The 18,468-nt window shown below is 34.4% G+C and overlaps 1 protein-coding gene across 2 annotated transcripts in view; it reads right to left on the bottom strand.

The window, feature by feature from the left end:
• Positions 1-15,046, bottom strand: part of LOC129804880 (diacylglycerol kinase 1) — a 172,406-nt gene extending 157,360 nt beyond the window's left edge. Inside the window, exons 1-2 of one of the 2 annotated variants that reach the window (XM_055852573.1) lie at positions 14,320-15,046; positions 9,391-9,695 (exon numbers count right to left, since the gene is read on the bottom strand). Coding sequence is in view for 1 of the 2 variants with exons in the window: in XM_055852572.1 (XP_055708547.1) it covers positions 14,320-14,361 (42 nt within the window). In the remaining variant the exon portion in view is untranslated. The remainder of the gene's footprint in view (positions 1-9,390; positions 9,696-14,319) is intronic. The other variant, XM_055852572.1, reaches the window with a different exon arrangement.
• Positions 15,047-18,468: the final 3,422 nt, after the last annotated feature.

The following is an 18,468-nucleotide window of genomic DNA, read 5'->3' as shown; positions in this document are numbered from 1 at the left end:
CAGGGACAATGAAATCTTTGCAATTATTATGTTTTCTCCATTCTCATTTCTGTAAACTATTAAACTTTTGCTGAATCTCCTCTTTTAATTCTGTGAATGTGATAAACATCATAAGATTTTAAAGACAACATGAGCCAATAAAACTTAAATTACTCAATCTTTGAAAAAGCTTTCTTGAGCTTTTTTAAAAGGGGAAAGTGGCCTGTGTTTGAATGCTTCAATTTTCTTTTTATTTCCCATAGCGAAAATTCCATTTTGTCAATCAAAGTTAATCAATAGTTAATAGTATTAACTATTGTTCACAAAATAGAATTTTTGCTTTGAGAAACAAGAAAAAAAATGAAACATTCAAAGGCTGCCGCATTCAAAGGCAGATCACTTTCCCCTACTTTATTAATTTTAATTTAATATCAAATATTTTTCACAAAAGAAAAGAAAAGAACACTCCATTTTGGCAAGCGTTAGTAAATATTCATTGCCTATACCCTATTTGCAGTTTTTATACAGATTTGCAGCTTAAGCCGAAGGACGGCTTATTGAGAAACTGATGGGAATCATTATTGTTTATGATAACGTTTGCCCGTCTCTCGATTTATGGTACTATTCCAATGAAAAATGAACATGTTTTTCAGCACTTTATTATTCTCAAGTGCTTCTGTATTATCGACTTTTCTTTGCATTGGTTCCTGTCTCGACTGTTTTACCCCAGTCCTCGTCGGGCTCTGAACTATTAAACTTGAGAACAGTGGAGTGCTAAAAAACATGTTCATTTTCTATTAGAATAGCACCATTTATTCGTAGGTGTGTCCAACATATCAGGTTTCGTTTAAATATTGCTATTTCGAAATATATCCTTCAGAGAATCGTTACTGAGATGACATCTCCGGTGTTTGTTATATAATCTCACCAAGTGTGTCTCAGCTAAAATAAGTCTCTTTATTTCAAAACATATTTAAATTATGAGAAGGAATATTTTAATGAAACTTATATGAATTAAAGTTTGGTAGGGGAATATAGGCAGCCTTCGCACATTTTTTCGTGCTTCATATTCAAGACTTTGTTCTGACTAAACTGTAAAATGGGCAGTGAATAGCACTACATCAAAAAGTTCTCTGATCTTTTAGGTTTCTATGCATGCCTAGTTTACTATCATAGAATTGTTGGTTTTTCCTGGACAGGAAATTGAAAAAAATATGACGATTTGTGCGATTCTTGTGCTCCCGGGGGGAGCGCTCTCACCATGGGGTTTTGGGTTCGTCATTGCTTTTTTTCTCGAAATAAATTTTATCTACAATTAAAAATTATTTTCCGATTGTTATACTGTACCCCCGTGAAGCCGCGGAAACTATCACTGCACTAAAAGAAGATCTTTAAAACACCTTTTTCACATTTTCTGGAGCACTGTATTTTCTTCACACTGTTCATAATCGTTCACACCGTCAATAATCGTCGTCTCATGGAGATGGGAAGGAGACTATACGCCTGTCGCAGAGGAAATGATCACGAATGTCTCACTGTGGCTTATGAGGCTTTAGTGAGGTTATGATTTTCAAGCTGGAGTTGTCTGATGGATGTGCGAACGCTCACACATTCAGTGTTTGAAACCACACACAGTGTAGTACTTGCGAATTTTTCGCCACCGTGAAAATAATTTCCCTGCGATGCAAAAAATTATTACGTAAATATCATCTCAAGTATACTCTTCATCCACTGTGTAAGTGATTTTTTTTTAGAAATGAGTTTGACTATGAGAAATCAAATGAAATGTGCGCCCTCAAAATTACCTATTTTGGGCCAATTTTCTATTTGTGATCCTACCAACTAGGAAAGAAGGGCTTTGCTGCCTATTTTTACAATGAAGATAAGGTTCATAAATACTTAACTTATGGCTAAAAATGCGGAACCAACTCTTTGCAAACAAAGAGAAAATTCTCATCGTTCGAAAGCTCACCCGTGCGAAGCACGCCTACAATCCCCTAAAGTTGTTTACTGGGGAATCAGAGTGGCGCAATGGGTAAGAGCGTTGGCTCTTGAGCGGATAGATTCCCCGGCTTGACTCACAGTTGTGAGTTCGAGTCTCGTCCGGTGCAAAGATCTGAGTGTCTGACTTTTAAGAGCTTGAATTAAATAAAATTATTATTATGATAAAAAGTTAGAGACAATATGTGAGCGCCTTAGTGGATCAGTTGGTAGAGTAGTGTCTCTATGATTGTGAGGTCTCGGGTTCGAAACTCGGCAGCTACAGATTTTTCAGCAGCCGTATCGAATTAGTCCAGTGAATGGATGAAAAGTAATTTCTAATGCATTGACAATGAACTGCCCAAAATAGAGGCTGGTACAAAAACGAGTTCGGCATAAAGAGATCTGTCGATACAAATACACATTCACTGCAACTGATCCAACCAAGGCTGGCCTGCCTCAATATAGAAACTGCACTGTGTGTGTACCTCCAGCACACAGAAGCCGAGATAAAAAGCTAAAGGACCGCCTTGAGGGTTAAGACAAAATGGAATAATGGGGAGTGCATAATGGGTCCAAATAAGTGGTCTGAATGCAGCGGAACCGATAAAGGTTTAAGCGGACCCATAGACAAATCTTAATCTTAATTTTAGAGACAATATGTTATCTTCTTTAGTTTCCATGACCCATGATGTATCCCCTTAACCCTTTATGGACGAATGGAACACCGATGCCCCGAAAATAAAAAGTATTTTTTCGGACTATGTAGAGGACAAAATATCTTTTTATAGTCAAAAAAAAAAACAATTTTTCTTTTTGGGACACCGATGGCCCTCTCGTCCTTAAAGGTTTAACTTTTCAAAATAGATAAGTTTTTGCAGAAATTTTGACTTAAGATACCATGTCATCAATTCTAATTAATCCTTTACAGTTTTTTTTTTTAAATATTTGAAAAATAAGAAACTTGAAGATAGAAAAAGCAATTCTGAATCTAAATTAAGTTATAGATAGGTCTAGCTTCCTATAGAAATTTGCGAAAAAATAATGTTTTCAACAGGGGGGGGGGGCATTGAACTTAATATAAAGTGAAGCTATTTTTCACTTTTCTTTGTACAAATTTGCAGATATTGCACCGTGACTTAAATAAATTTGCTCGTAGCTCTTTTATTATTTCAGCGAACATTATGAAATATATATTTTTAGATAATTCTCTCAACGATAAACTGGCGCAATTGACTTAAAGGGATGTCTAAAAGTGATTGCCAGTGAAAATTTTAGTCACCCTAAGATGAAAACACTTTTTCGATTTTACCCAGAGCTTTCGATTCTGATGGGAATCTTCTTCAGTGGCTGGAAGGGCATTAAATTTTTTATTTGCAACAAATTTCTTTTTTAACATTTTTTTACTAGGTCATTTTTGGACAATTTTTAACTCACTCAACTAAATTGTGTTTCCAGAGTCTTTCTTAGGGATCGTATTAGTTAGTTTTTTTTTCAGAGAAAACCACCAAAAAGTTCAAAAATAGTTGAGAAAAGTTCTCCAGAAGGAAAGCCGTCCCACACTGACTTCCTGCTGGTGATGATCTGGAAGCCCATGAACCACACGATCCCTAAGAAAGACTCTGGAAACACAATTTAGTTGAGTGAGTTAAAAATTGTCCAAATATAACGTTGTAAAAAAATGTTAAAAATAAATTCGTTACAAATAAAAAATTTAATGCCCTTCCAGCCACTGAAGAATATCCCCATCAGGATCGAAAGCTCTGGGGAAACCCAAAAAAGTGTTTTCATCTTAGGGTGACTAATATTTTCACTCGCAATCACCGGAGACATCCTTCGAAAATATTTTTAGATAGCTTCCAATGCACAATTTCGGAATCTATCAGACTGATAAGTCAATTCTCTTTAGGAAAAAACTTGCCATTTGTCTTCAGTGCCTACATGCAAAAACGTATGGAAAAATGAATATCGAGAAGCTTCTGGTTTTCAATGTAGCTCCAACAAAATGTATCCCCACCTCTCCCTACTAATTAGTCTTTCAATTAGACAAAGACTTTCAATCGGACTTCTCATCTACAAAATATCGTTAATTTTAAAGAGAAATTTTGCATTTGAAAATTTTTAAAGGTTAAATAAAGATAATACGAAAGAATGGTTTCTCATGAATATTTGTTGAGGTTTGTCAAATGTATTTGATGTTCATTAGCCATCTGCAAACTAACTCTGTCCTGTTTCACTTGATTCAATTTTGCTAAATTTTAATTTATTCAAAAAAAACCAAAAAGTCCTCATGAATAAGTTTATAATATACAAGTTCACTCAAATTTTCACCTCAAATATTTGCTTGTACGTATGAAACTTTATATTACCATGTGAAGTTCAACATGTTGAAATTTAATGTCCTAAAAGCATAAGGGGTTGCCTTGCGAATGCCTCATTAATTAATTCATATACCCAGAAAACCCAAACTATTTTCTGCTCATAGTGTAAGTAGTGAAGAAAGCATAATAATTCTGTTCCATTTCTGAATCCAATCCTGAGTGATACCTTCCAGATGCCTAATAAATTAATTCAGGGACATTTGTGACGAAGCTTGCGAGAGGAATTCCTGCCTTTCCTACTAATAAATCCATCTGACAAATATGTCTGGATTCTGCTTCACAATTCACAATTTGATCATCTCACCGTACTCCCCCATTTGCCATGTTCGCCTTTTAGTGGGAAATTGTGTCAAATCAACACTTGATGCCCAATCTGCTCTGTGCTTCCTATGCCTTTTCCCGCCAAAAGCAAAGAGCACAGAGAGAGATTGGAAATTCCTCCCAAATGTTATTTACTGAGGAAATATTTGTTTACACGTATCAACACGATAAAAAGCGATAAAAAGTGCTTCCATTAAAATTTTGTACAAAATATTATACCCCATTATTGGCTTTGAGTTAGATAATACTCATGTGGATTGGCGTCATTCGTAGAGGCTGCCTTTGAAAAGCAAGAAAAATAAACCTCCGGAAGAAATTCAATATTGTAACGATGTTCTCACAATGTTGTGCATTTTTTCCCTCTAGCCAAACCTCTTATCATAATTTGATTAAAATAATTTAATTGGAAAAGGAGGTAAAGCGAACATGATGTCTGAGCGGAACAAGCCTGAACATTTTAATTATAGAGAAACAATAAGAAAGCACTGAGAAGCTTTACCTATATTGCATTGTAACCGTCAGGAAAAAGCTGTAGTTGAAAGTTGGAAAAATAACGTAAAAATAGGTTTAATATTACAGACTTTAACAATTTATCTTGTATTTCTATAGCACCACTTTTCTACTTCTACATTGCAAATTTTATTGTTTATATTTCTTTCGTAGGAAAATAGAAAATGTGAGAGTTAAATGCAATACGAAAAATAATTCAAGGATTTAAATTACGGGTAAGAAAATTGACAGATCAAATGACAGGAAATGTCAAATTTTTGGTTGTCAATTTGATATCATAATCATGACACAATGAAACAAAGTCATAAATTGAACTGCCTGGGTTATATAAAGCGATACAGACAAGCAATTTTCTCATTTTCAATAGATCCAATTAAAATTTTAATGAAACATCAATATTTTTCATCAAAGTATTATTAATACAAGCGACCCAATGTTTCGTTACTAGATATTTAATTACTTGAAAACTTTAACTATCCGAAATTTCGACAATATTGATGCGAAAAAAAATTATGCACTGACAAATTTTGTTGCACAACTGATTGATAAGATTTGTCTAAATTGGATCCTGCGGATTTTCAGAATCTTGTAAAAACACAGAAAAAAATAATTTGTGAATCCCTAGGGTAACGTGTGGTATTTCGGGACACTTTTTAGCACTTTCAAGTTTCAAACAGCTTAACGACTTCCCAAATAATTTTTTTCTTTGTTGATACAAATATTTATGTTCCTTGCTATCCAGAATAAGATTCTCATTGAAAAATGTTGAAAAATGCATCATTTTTTATACAAAATAGCAAAAAATGTAAAGAAGTAAGAGTGGTATATTTCGGCACAGACAGAAGTCGCTATTATGCAAATGAATTTCACCGAGCCTGATTATTTACCTTTAAGTAGAAGTTCTAAACTTCACTCTTTCATGAAAATTTTGTATAACTTTTACTTCTAAAGTGACTTAAATTGAAAAAAAAACTAAGCACTGTTTGTGTTGACATCTGCAAAATTGACCACACTGAAGGTTTTGTAAAAAGTGAAATTGGACACTCACAATTCACACGTATTTCACGCTTCAAATTAAATAAAATTTCAGAAGTTTTATGTTTATCTGATAAGTAAAGAGCTTAATATTTCATATAGAATTTAAAAATAATTAGAAAACAAATATTTATAGGATTTTTGATGTGTCCCAAAATACCCATATTATGTCCTGAAAAGCACCTTGTCCAGAAATACCACATGTTACCCTATATGCGACTTACGAAATGCTCGCAAATTGTACAACTCACAAAAAGTTCGTAAGTTTGTATTTTTCACATACATTGTTTTCACAAACATTTGTTCGTAAATGTTCCTAAACACACTGAAAAGTGTTTGTAAGATTTTGTAATTTGTTCGTAAAGTTTTCACAGACACTGACGTAAAATTTGGACAAATCATGTCTTTGTTTGGATTGCTAGAAAACCCTTCGTAGGATTCTTTTTCTTATTTTCGGATGCATTTTAAAGGTCCTAACGAAAATACATTTCAAAATACAGTTGAATCATTTCTAATAACGGTTTTTAAAGGTTAAAGAGGTTAAAGGTAAAAAAAAACCTCTATGGAGCGTATATCTAAGCCATAATGTGTAAAAATATCTTTATCCATTGTACAGTACAGTCTCTCAAATTCGAATGACAGACGGTTAAACTCAAGATGTCAATTGTAGGGCTTTGTTAGAAAATCGAGCGAAGCGTATCATGCACTTTATGGCGAATAACATATTTCTGAGGTTAGAATTAACCAATAAAAAGATTGGTGACACAAAATTCGATAGAGGAACTTAGGCCTTCCCGCATTGGGAGTTCGGGACATCCATTGTTGTTTTTCCAATTGTCAGTCCCATGCCCCGTGAAATCAAGTGCAGTGAAGCTCACTTCGATGCAATTCGAAATTCGAACACCTCCCGTCTAATCATTGCTCTACCTGCCGATTTTACTCGAAAATTTTTTGAATTGTAACGGTATATTCTAGTACATTTAGAGAAATTCTGTAGACTTTCGGCAGAATCTCTGTTTAGAAAATCTGTAGATTTTCGGCAGAAATTCTTTCGAAAATCTGCAGATTCTCGGCAGAATTTCTGCATAGAAAATCTGCATAGTCTCCATTGTCTCAACAAAAATATTGTTGATTTATCAAGAAACTGTAGAAGTTACAAAGAAAATGATATGCTCTGCTTAACAAGCATTACCGATTAAACATTTTAGATGAGTAAAAAGATTCAAGCAAAAATACAAATTTCTTAAAAATCGCTCATAAAATGATACAAAGGACGACATTTAGGTCGACGCTTTGCTCAAAGTTTTCACTTCACTATTCTCTACTTAGAACACGGCGTCGCAGAATTCTTTATTTTATATAAACACTGTGATATCACCAAGAATAACTCTATTGAATTTCACAAACAAAATTCAATGAAAAACATTCCATCTTTTCAGACACATCTGTCTGGAAAGACTGAAATGTAGACAAAAATCTACAGAAAATCGGCAAAATATCTACAGAAATTCGTCAGAGTATGCACCAGGATTCGTCAGAAAATCTGCAAAAATTTCTGACGAATTTTGTCCCAAGCCCAAATAAAATTCGTAGGAATATCTACAGATTTCTCGGCAGATCTTCGGCAGAGGTGTAGATATTTTCTGCAAAAATCTTAAAGATATCTGACGAAATTATTTGACGGGATTTAACGCTAGAATAAAATGCCAACTGAATATTTTACAACATAATAAATATAAAGTTTTGGCTACAGTGCTGTCTCTCTATATGCACAGTTTGGGTACTTTTTTTGACAGTTCTCTCTCTGATTATGCACAACTTTTTTTGAAATTCCCAACGGGTTTTTTCTTTCTTTTAATAAATTATCGTTTTTTTATTGTTCTAGAATTTCCCGTGTTATTTTAAATATAATATGAGACAGAAAAAAATAAAATTAAGAAAATTAAAAACAAGAAAAATTAGTTACCAAGAAAATAATTTTCTTTATTACTTTCTCAAAATGTAAACAAATTGATTTTGAATGCGACCGACACAAAAGCTGTGCATATAGAGAGTGTGCATATAGAGTGTCAGTACTGTATATGGACCTAATTGAGTCCGACAGCCAAAACGTAAAACAAAAGAAGAAGAAGAAGAAATATAAAGCGTCCACGATAATGCTGCCATCTATGGGTTCGCAAAAAACAGTACGATATTATTTGTAGTTAACTATCATTGATATCGACCACGCTCTTATGGCCTCTACACATTAGTGAAAGTTATGTCCATATTGAAGCAAATTCCCTGCAGGGGTGTAGGAAAAATTCTTCAATATGGACATGAATTTCTCTAGAGTGTATAGGTCATTACAGACTGTAAGTTGAAAATATATGCTGCTGAAGGGCTTAATTTTTATGAATAAATATATTTAGTGAAATATTAATGGGAAAGAATTCTCAAGAATTCATGCACTGTTGTCTCCCGTAAGAGGCGCTGATAACTGTTCTTAATTTTTAATTCTCAACTCCAGAACTTGATCAAAAATTGGAAAAATTCCGTAAATTGTGGTCTAATTATTATGTTTGAGTAGGAGTTTATAGCAATATGTTGCATTGTTTCAATAATACACTGAAAGAATTTCGTGATAATATGTAAAATGTGTAAATAACATCTAATTCATAAGAACATGATGGGAAAGATAAAATAGTAAATAACTCGTCAGAAAGGTTCGTATTAATGAAGGGCTAACTCACTCATGATGTTCAAAGGGTGATTCAGCAATTCAAGCATGAATTTACAGAGCTTGAAGCATTTTCCTTTCAGGAAATATTTGTGGTGGAAGAAGGCAGCATGAAATGAACATATTAATCTTTAATCTAGACTCTCTATGCAATAGACCTCATTGTCTTTGCCCCTACTTAGCACTACATATGACTATAACCAGTAAGATCGAGTTTTTCTTGCATCCTCCAGAAGCCCATTTAGACATGAGGATGGGAAAAATACTTTTACCCAGCCATATATATAATGCACATAGCTTAAGGAGGAAAACTGAGAGCATTTCTTGCCCTTTTTTTCTCCCTCAACCACTCTTCATTTCGCAGCTGAGTATAAAAAGCTACCATGTAGAAATGGTGTTGGTTATACAAAGAGTAATAAATAAATATAATGTACAAAACAACGTGATAAATGGTTGAATTTATACCTCTTCTTTTTGCTCCAGCTCCTTGCCTTGCTCAAGCTTTCGTCCTGCTTGTCCTGTTCGCCCACTCTTTGCGATCACTTCTCGCCTTCAACCCTCCGTTTTGTAGCTGTGTGATTGACTATTTGTCCGACATAAATGCGTTTTTTTCTCTTCTTTTCACACTCAACCGTCCTTTGATGGTAAATTTATGTGAGCACGAGGTGGGCGAGGAAAAAGTTAAGTTTATTGACCAGATTGAAGTACACGGTCGTTAGATGGTAAAATTGCACAGAATCCCAATTTCGATGGCTAATTAATTAGGTGGTCTGGCGGGAAAATGAGCCACATGAATTACCTCTGCAGGAGAACTTTTACACCACAGAAAACAAACCTAACCAGAGATGGGCAATTACTTTAAAGTTTACGCTTTGAACAATTTTTAATGATTCACCGAATATGGGAATGAAAATAATTAAATCATAGGACGCATAAAGGAGCTGTTACATATTCCAAATATTTGAAAATATTTACACAATTAGTACATGTACTAAACAATGCAATTCAAAATATACTGAATATATTTTTAGAGTTTTGTTCGTTTGATTACACTTTTCTAATGGTAGGAATAAGTCTATATTTATAAAAGTAAACGCTTCTCTGTGTTTGTACTAAATCTCAAATTTGTTGACAAGAGATTTGATTTATTTTCCTGGGCTTAAATATATAAGATGAAAGATGCGTGTAGTAAATTAATAAAAGTTAAACTATTAATGCATTTTTGGATTGAATTTCATTTCTAATGGTGCTGGCACACCTTTTCAATTGAGTGAAATTCAATCGATCGAAATTTTACATCATACTCTTTCAAACTAAAATCAGATATCGCTGTATCTTTCTGTCAAATGAAATTTTAAATTGAAATTTAAAATTGAAATTTAAATTTTCATTTGATAGAAAGACACAAACATATCTTATTTCAGTTTGAAAAAGTGAGAGGGAAAATTTCAATCGATTGAATTTCATTCAATTGAAAAGGTGTGCCAGCGCCATAATATTTCAAATTTTTAATACGTCGCTGATGGCTAAATTTAACAATGCTTAAAGGCATTATATCTGTACTAAACCTTAAAAGAATATTGTTTCATTTTTTAAAACGTATCACGTTCAATAAACAGTAGTCATCAAATAAAATTAATACAAGAAATGAATAATTTTATGAATGCATCATTGTAAAAAAAATTTAATGCAATTAGCACATGTACTAAATTCAAAGATTTAATTCACAATACTTATGAACGCTGTGAATAAGTCCTTAAGATTTTAAAACTTTTGAAGTCATTTGTGTCACAATAATAATAATAACAATAATGGTGATATTAATAATAACTTAGGCCTTCTCGCAAGGGGAGTTCGGAACATCCATTATTATTTTTTCTTATACAGGGATGGGATTGTCAGTCCTATTCCCCATGGAATCACGTGCAGTGAAGCTCTCTGAATGTAGTTCAAACACCTTCAACGCCAGACAAATTCCTGGTGCACTTGCGGGCACTTGCATCATAGAGCGAGTGCTCTACCACTTGACCCATTTAGTGCCTCATGTACTAAATACTTGCACATGTACTAAATTCAACGATCTAACTCACAATATGCTTATGAACGCTGTGAGTATGTCAAGATTTTAAAACTTTTGCAGTTAGAAATGTCAAAATAACGTAATTGTGCCAAATTCCGGCCAGCTTGCAATTTCGGCCACCTTTTTTGTTCCTCGAATTTCCATGAACTTTTAGATTTTACGTACTCTAGAGATTATGCAATCCGAAAGAATAACAAAAAATATAGCTTTGACAAACGAGATGACGTGAAAAAGATATTGGAAGAATTCCCGAAGGGCAAGGAAATATGAGAATGAAGGTGGCCGAAATAGAGCACCAAAGCTATGTCTATATTTTTATTCATTTTAAAATGTAATAAGAATGATTTTAGAGTGAATAAAGAAGGTAAACTCTTTACAAGGTTCCAAGCAACACTCTTTCAGAAGAAATAATAAAAAAGAAATTAATTTGTATTTAAAATATTACATGTCAAACTTGAGACTTTGACAAAATCTGACTGTGCAAAAATCTTAAGTTTTTTTTTCTAAAATAGATTTCGAAAAATTGCCAAATTATTAATCACATATTCAACTGATAATTTTATGATTTTTCGAAATCTGTTTTAAAATTACTCAAGATTCTGGCATACTGTCCATAAGAGTATAACGTCCATAAGTGATAACTTCACCCTAATAGAGATAAAGACCATAAGTTTAAAGTGACGAAATTAAGTTACACTTGCACTGCAAATAATTGAATGTTATAGTACAATTAGTACATGTACTAAATTGAATAAAAAATACACTATTATGAACAAATTTTATAATTTTATATAATAAAACTTTCTTGGAAACGAGTTTCATGATATTCAATGAAGGATTATCTTGTCAAAAATGTGTTGATTTTATTTTTAAAAAATATGAAAAGAAATGCAAAAACTATTTTTAAAAGTAATAATAATGAAGATAGGGCAAATAAAGTGCATGACTTTGAAGTTCTATTTCAAAATTCAAAAAGAGAAAGTCGTGGGGTTTTATTAAGTTAATAATCCTTGCAAAGCGTACACCTTTTGCTTCTGGATCACGATTCTAAGCTTATCAAAAAGGTACATCGCAAAATATGCCTTGAATTTTTAAACTTGTAAAAAGCATAAGGGGACTAATTAGACTTTTGGACATTAAATTAAAAAGTTTCTAGGGGATAAAATGTTATTTCTCACAACATTTTCAGTTTTTTTTCGCAAATTAATCATGATACTGAATGTATTTTCATATAAATAATAAATAGGGGAAAGTGCCCATGCTTGATACCATTGGAAGCTTCGTAATGACTAAATTTTTTCTATGTTTCTCAATAAACGTGACTCCGCAATATATTTTAAAAACTGGCCACTTTTCCATAGTTTTTAAAATATGGTTGCGATGAGTCATTTATATATTGTGAAGCATTGTCGTTATGAAGCTTCCAATGGTATCAAGCATGGGCACTTTCCCCTACTTTCATATTTATTTTACCAAAACAAAATTTAGTACAGCAGGCTCTCTCAAATTTGGGCATTTTGAGACCGAAATGTCAACCGGATCATTATTCAGGCGTGTAAGTATTTGAAATTCAACGATCTTTTGTATGCAACATAACTTTTATTAAATTTACGCACTCATATATATCATAAACTCTTCGAAAAAGACTCAATGAAAAGGAATCACGATAAAATTAAGAGAAACAGCAAATTTGAGTAATTTGCTTCATTAGATAGGCGTAACCAAAAAGTGTTTTGTGTAAAAAAATGTGTAAAAAATGTTTAAAAAAAAAACACACTATTAGAAATTTCTCTAAAAAATGCCTTTTTAAAGAAAATTTTCCCTATCCATGTAGGCAGAAACGTCAGAATTTTTTGAAAAGACCATTTTTGACGAAAATTGCTTCTAGTGTGTAGACACCATTAGGTATAACCAAAAAGTGTGTTGTCAAAAAGTGTTTTTTAATGTAATTATACTGCATGATTTAAAAAGTAACCTGAATCTAATGTACTTGATCAAATCAATTACACAAAGCTCTTCAATATTCGGCTGACTGGGACCAAAAATGACAGATAAAAGCCTATCCGAAAAGGGTCATTTTTTGACTTCGTGTTTGACAGCTGTCACCTGAATATCTGGAGAGCTCTATCCCAGCAACGAAAGTTCCCTGTTTGAACATCGTTCAGCAAACGCGTTCGGAACAGGGTTCGGTCCAATGTAAATCCTTACGGGCTGGGAAAAAGCGAACGCGGTTGAAGCAATAGTTCTCTTTGATGGCCACCACTTTCTGAACATTTGGGAGGCCGCCACCGTCGCGACAGGTCGAACAGGGAACTCTTTCGTTGCTGGGATGTAGTACTAGATCTGCCATTTAGAAATTTTGCCTTTGGCCTTTAGATTAGACATTCTTTCTGAACAATATTAAATAGGGGAAGACTTTCAAGTTTCGCACCTACTTTGGCTTAGAACATTTCATATTTCTCAGGAAATGTGTGACAGAAAAATATTAAAGGAATATCGAAAAAATATGAAGTGTTCGAAGCTAGAGTGTATGCGAAGTATGAAAGCCTTTCCCTATTCTCTTGTAACTTAAGTTAAATTTTGATTTACATTTAAAGAGTCGTTCATATATTTGTTAAAATTAGTAATAAGAAAAAACTCTTTCTCTAATGAAAGCTTTTCTCTTTGAGTCATAGAATATTCCTTGATTTTCTTAGAACTTAAATAACCTTGTTACTTTTGTCCGCATAAAATTAAATTTAGTATAGATGCTTTGAAGCAGTATACTTATACAGAAGACTTCATGGGTATATCTGGGTAACCATTAACAAAATGTAATTTTTGCGGAAACTATTCATGTTTCAGTGCTTCCGCCACTTGTTTCAAAGTGAATTTTAATTAAAAATGAAGTGAATTAACAGCAATAACTTTCGAAAACTTTCAAAAGTGTTTGGGTAAGTATTGCACTTATATTGATCCAAGTAACATGAGAAGAAAACTAATATCACAACTATATTGCCGTTATATTTTATAACAGTACTAGAGCAAAGTGTTATAATTTGATTACTTCTTTTCAATTCCCATCGAATTCAACTTGGATAATCTCAAATGAAAATAAGGGAATTTGACCCTGGATATGACTATCTTTCAAATATTTATTACACTTCCGGTATACAAAAACCCTAAATTTCTCTTCTAAATCATGTATGTAGTTGCCCATATCCGGATCTCTCATTCTTCATGTTTCAGTGGCATAAATATAAGGCTAAATGTACACTTTGGGTAACATAAATTTTTCATTAAAAAGATGAAATTGAAGAAGCAGTGTTTCTTACACTTTCACTGTTATTTTTTAATGATATCAAACGCAACACCATACGAGGATACACAAACACAATACAGCAATTATTGCTGCCCAGAGGGAAACAATCTGCTGGGATGAAGATGTGAAGAGAACATTTGTTTTTCCATCTTCCTTTCGTCTTCCGGAATATGGGGATTTCCACACGCGTTCAGGTACACCATGGGGAGTGATGGGTGGAAGATTTATTTATTTTTTGATACGTCTCCGCTCCTGTTCTTTTTGGCCCACTCAAAGGCACTCTTTTCTACACGATCCAACCCCAGCACACCCTCCACCAGTGTCTCACCACCAAATCATCCAGCGATTTAGCGCAACTCTTTCACCCGGAATTTCTTCACTAAGCAGGAAATTGCACTGGAAAATTTATCATCCACCATATTGTGTCTGTATTTGTGTACATTACCGCCAACGAGATCATTTACAACCATGTGGAGATTTAACTCAGAGACACGTCTTCAAGAAAATAATCATATTTTTTTTTCTGGGAAAATTGTAGAGCAGTTGAAAAAAATGCTCCACACGCGATATTTTCCGATGTTGCCTTGCAGAAAAATTTGGTAAAAACGCGCGAAATTGCTCAGAAGAAAAATCTGTGCTCACTCGAAATTGAGAATCAAAGAACTCACTATCAGAGGGAGAAGAGTTTTTCCGTGACTTTCCTCAGTGATTCTTCACACACGACTGATGAAACACTGATGAATTTTCCACAGAAGCATTTCGACACACCACCGAGCTATTACAGTTCGTGGTGGGAAAAGCGCGCATGGCACATTTGTTACTTGTAACAAGAACTTTTGTTAATTTGACAAATTTGCCAAACAAAATGCAAATAAGATGAACATAAATATTTTAAATTTGAGAGCATGCTAGTAGAATTCAAAGTGAAATAAAAAGAAAAGTAGTTAAATTATAACACCTTGCTCCAATACTGTTCTAAAATATAACTGTAAGGTAATTATGATCTTCAATGTAAAAGACTGTGTAGAGTTTATAGAAAAGAACACAGAAAAAGAATTATGTATGTAAGAGTACTGTGTAGTATAACAGAAAAATATAGTATGGTATAACAGTAGTATATAGTTCAGTAGCACCTACAGCCCGACCTTAAACATGGAACGAATGAAATGTGTCCATAACACAATATAACTCCTGAAGCATTAAAGAAAATAATCAAATTTATAATACTATTACTCTAGTACTGTTCTAAATTATAACAGACGAAAATTAAGTAATTTTATAAATTTTAACATTGATTAAATTTGGAAAAATGGCTCGAGGATTATACAGTAAAATTTATTGTGTAGCGCATAATGTTTGCTTTTAAAGTAAAATATTTTTCATCGCCTGTTTGGTTCTGGGGCCTAAGTAGATCAATTGATAGAGTATTGTCTCTATGACTGTGAAGTCCCAGGTTCAAGTCTGGGGAGCTTCAGATTTTCTGCTGTATCGATCTTGAATTCATTTAGTTTAAATAATGAATTAATTTAGTCATTTTGTTAGCAACGCTGTATTTGTACCCTGGCATACAGAATCTGATACAGCGCTGAAGCTCGTAACCGCTCCTAAAGGTGAAGGTGAAGAAAGTGATAGTCCGAAGATGTGTGTGGCGGAAACGGAAACGAATTTTGGGAAGGACCGGAACTTCTGTGGAACACCACCGATCTCCGCTACGATCGGTGCTACTCTGACCGGTCTCACAGAGGCAACCCACCTGTAAGAACCAGTTTTCCACAGTAGCACAGCCACTCGACACAGAATGGATGGAGAAGGATAGGGAGATATATGGTCTTACTCTCACATGGGATTAGGAAATCATGGAGAGTTTTTTTTTTATTACAGCGCTACATGTATGAAATCAGCGTTGTACTTAAGGCATCAGTTAATATTGATCATATTCAAGTGATTGTTAACGCTAATGCGCCTCTAACAGCCAAGGATCCAATTCATGTGTTTCGGGACGTCGAAGACAAAGCAACCCGAAGGCTATCGACTTGGATCTACATGGGAAAGAGGCAGGACCCAACTTCTCTTGGGCGTTAGGATGGAATAGTAGAATTGGGAATATATTATATAATGGGCCAAAATAAGTAGCCTAGATGGTGGACAAACTCTATTCCTTAGCAGAAATTGCTCCACGACGGGTAAGGAAACAAATAATCTCCAGTAGAGAGATGTCCAAGGTTCTTTTTGAACAGAAGCATCTTCTCCATGGTCACAAAAAACCAAGAGCAAGGCTGAAGTCTCGCAGGAGCTTTTGTCACTCTGTCAAAACACTCGACAAAACTGCGGAGGAAGCCAGACTCAATCTGTGGAAGGAAATTTTTCACCAGTTTTTGTCAAACTAAGGGAAAATCTTCCTCCTGGTGGTGACCTAAACTGTGCGACGTGGAACTCTCTCATTCGTTTGAGAAGAGGCGTAGCGCGTACGAGAGATAACAGGCGGCGATGGGGTTTCTCCAATTGTGTATTACTGATAATAGTATTACGATTCTGAGGAGATAAAGTGGAACCTCACAAACCCTCGCAACCGCCCTCAATTGACTCACGACCGAAAGAACGGCATTATAAGTTCCTAGGTCCAGGAAAGGCACTAGAATTCCTCTTGTAGACTTTTATTTCAATCAACAATAGGGAAAACCGGAAGTCGTCGGGAAGAGATAATCACTCAGGGAACACATCAACTATCTTCAAAGCTTTCGGCTCTGTCTCCAAGCCTTCATCAGTGGTCAAGTCTTGCAATCTTTCTCTGAGACTCGTTCAGAGTTTTGGTCAGGATTACACCAGGGCATAAAAGGGAATGGGAGCGCTCTTCTTACACTGTATTTTTCAAATTTTTGTATTACTTGGCAAAATTTTCAGATCTTCTTTTCCGTCTCGGGTCATGCTGAGAATCTCTCTTTGTTAGTGTGGCACCCTCAATCCCATTAAAACACACTGTATTGTCTTTTTACTTCTTTATCTTTTCTTTATTCACTCCAAATCCACAATCCAATCACTCGGTCACTTCACGTCCTCTCTGCCAACTTCACACACGTCCCGTTGCCCAATAACTCATTTCCCCTCACACTCACCACGGCGCCATCTGTTGGTCACCACAGTTAGCACTGGAGGACTTCCGGTTTTCCCTATTGTTGATTGCAATTAACGTCGGCTTATACCCACAACTTTTATTTCACTTTACTACTACATCCTTCTTTAATTCCCGGGAGCCATATGGAGACTAGGGGTCTGGCCCTCACAAGATCACCCTCGGACAAACCATGAGGCACCTCTCCAGAGTTTTAGCATCCCAAACTCCAAACTTTCTAGGCTCTAATGTGAAATATTGCCCCCTCTTATGGTTGCAAAGGTTGCAAATGTATGCGTTACTCGCAAGAATTATAACCTAAGAGCGCAAAAATTGCTTTCTTGTGAAAAATCTCATATAAAAGAGCAATAATATTCAAGAAACAGCAAAAAAATTGTTTCTTCACATAACCTAAAATTTTACATGTTGAATTCAATAATTAGTAATCAGAAAATCAAGTTTAAGGAACTGTATGGTAACTGAACAAATTCAGTGACAAAACCGACCACATTGTCCTCGTTACTACTGATTCCAGTGATATTTCTTTCTTCTAACTAAGAACTTCTAGCTCAAGGGCCCGTATTTCTCTACAAACTTTCATTGTGCCGAATTTCCTTCATTTTTATGGAGTACTATCCAAGGAGTAACAAAGTAAAATGGTTCTATATTCATACATCAATTTTGTCGTGCGACTTTTCTTCACACAACCACTAAAAAGAAAGCATTTTGAATTCGAATTCAAGCGTGCGTTCTCAGAGAGCACACTTAGCTGAAAAAGTTACCGATTTCAGCATATTTTTGCTGAATTGATCAGCAAAAATGTGCTGACCGATTAGCAGTCGCCGAACAAAAAGTGCTAATCAAATGGAAATGGTACTAATTTGCGAATTTTCGTCTAAGGTTAGCAGAATTCAGCTAAAAATACAAATATTTTCAGCTGAATTGAAATAGGTTAGCATTTGGTTAACTTAAAATATGCATTTCTATCTGAATCCTGCTAACTTTAAAACGACACTCGGCTAGGCAGTGCCATTTCTATATATTTGGTTAGCA

Source organism: Phlebotomus papatasi, chromosome 2, assembly GCF_024763615.1.
Source record: "Phlebotomus papatasi isolate M1 chromosome 2, Ppap_2.1, whole genome shotgun sequence".
Classification (NCBI taxonomy): domain Eukaryota; kingdom Metazoa; phylum Arthropoda; class Insecta; order Diptera; family Psychodidae; genus Phlebotomus; species Phlebotomus papatasi.
Note: the sequence above shows the minus strand (reverse complement) of the source record. Positions and strands in the feature narration are given on the sequence as shown.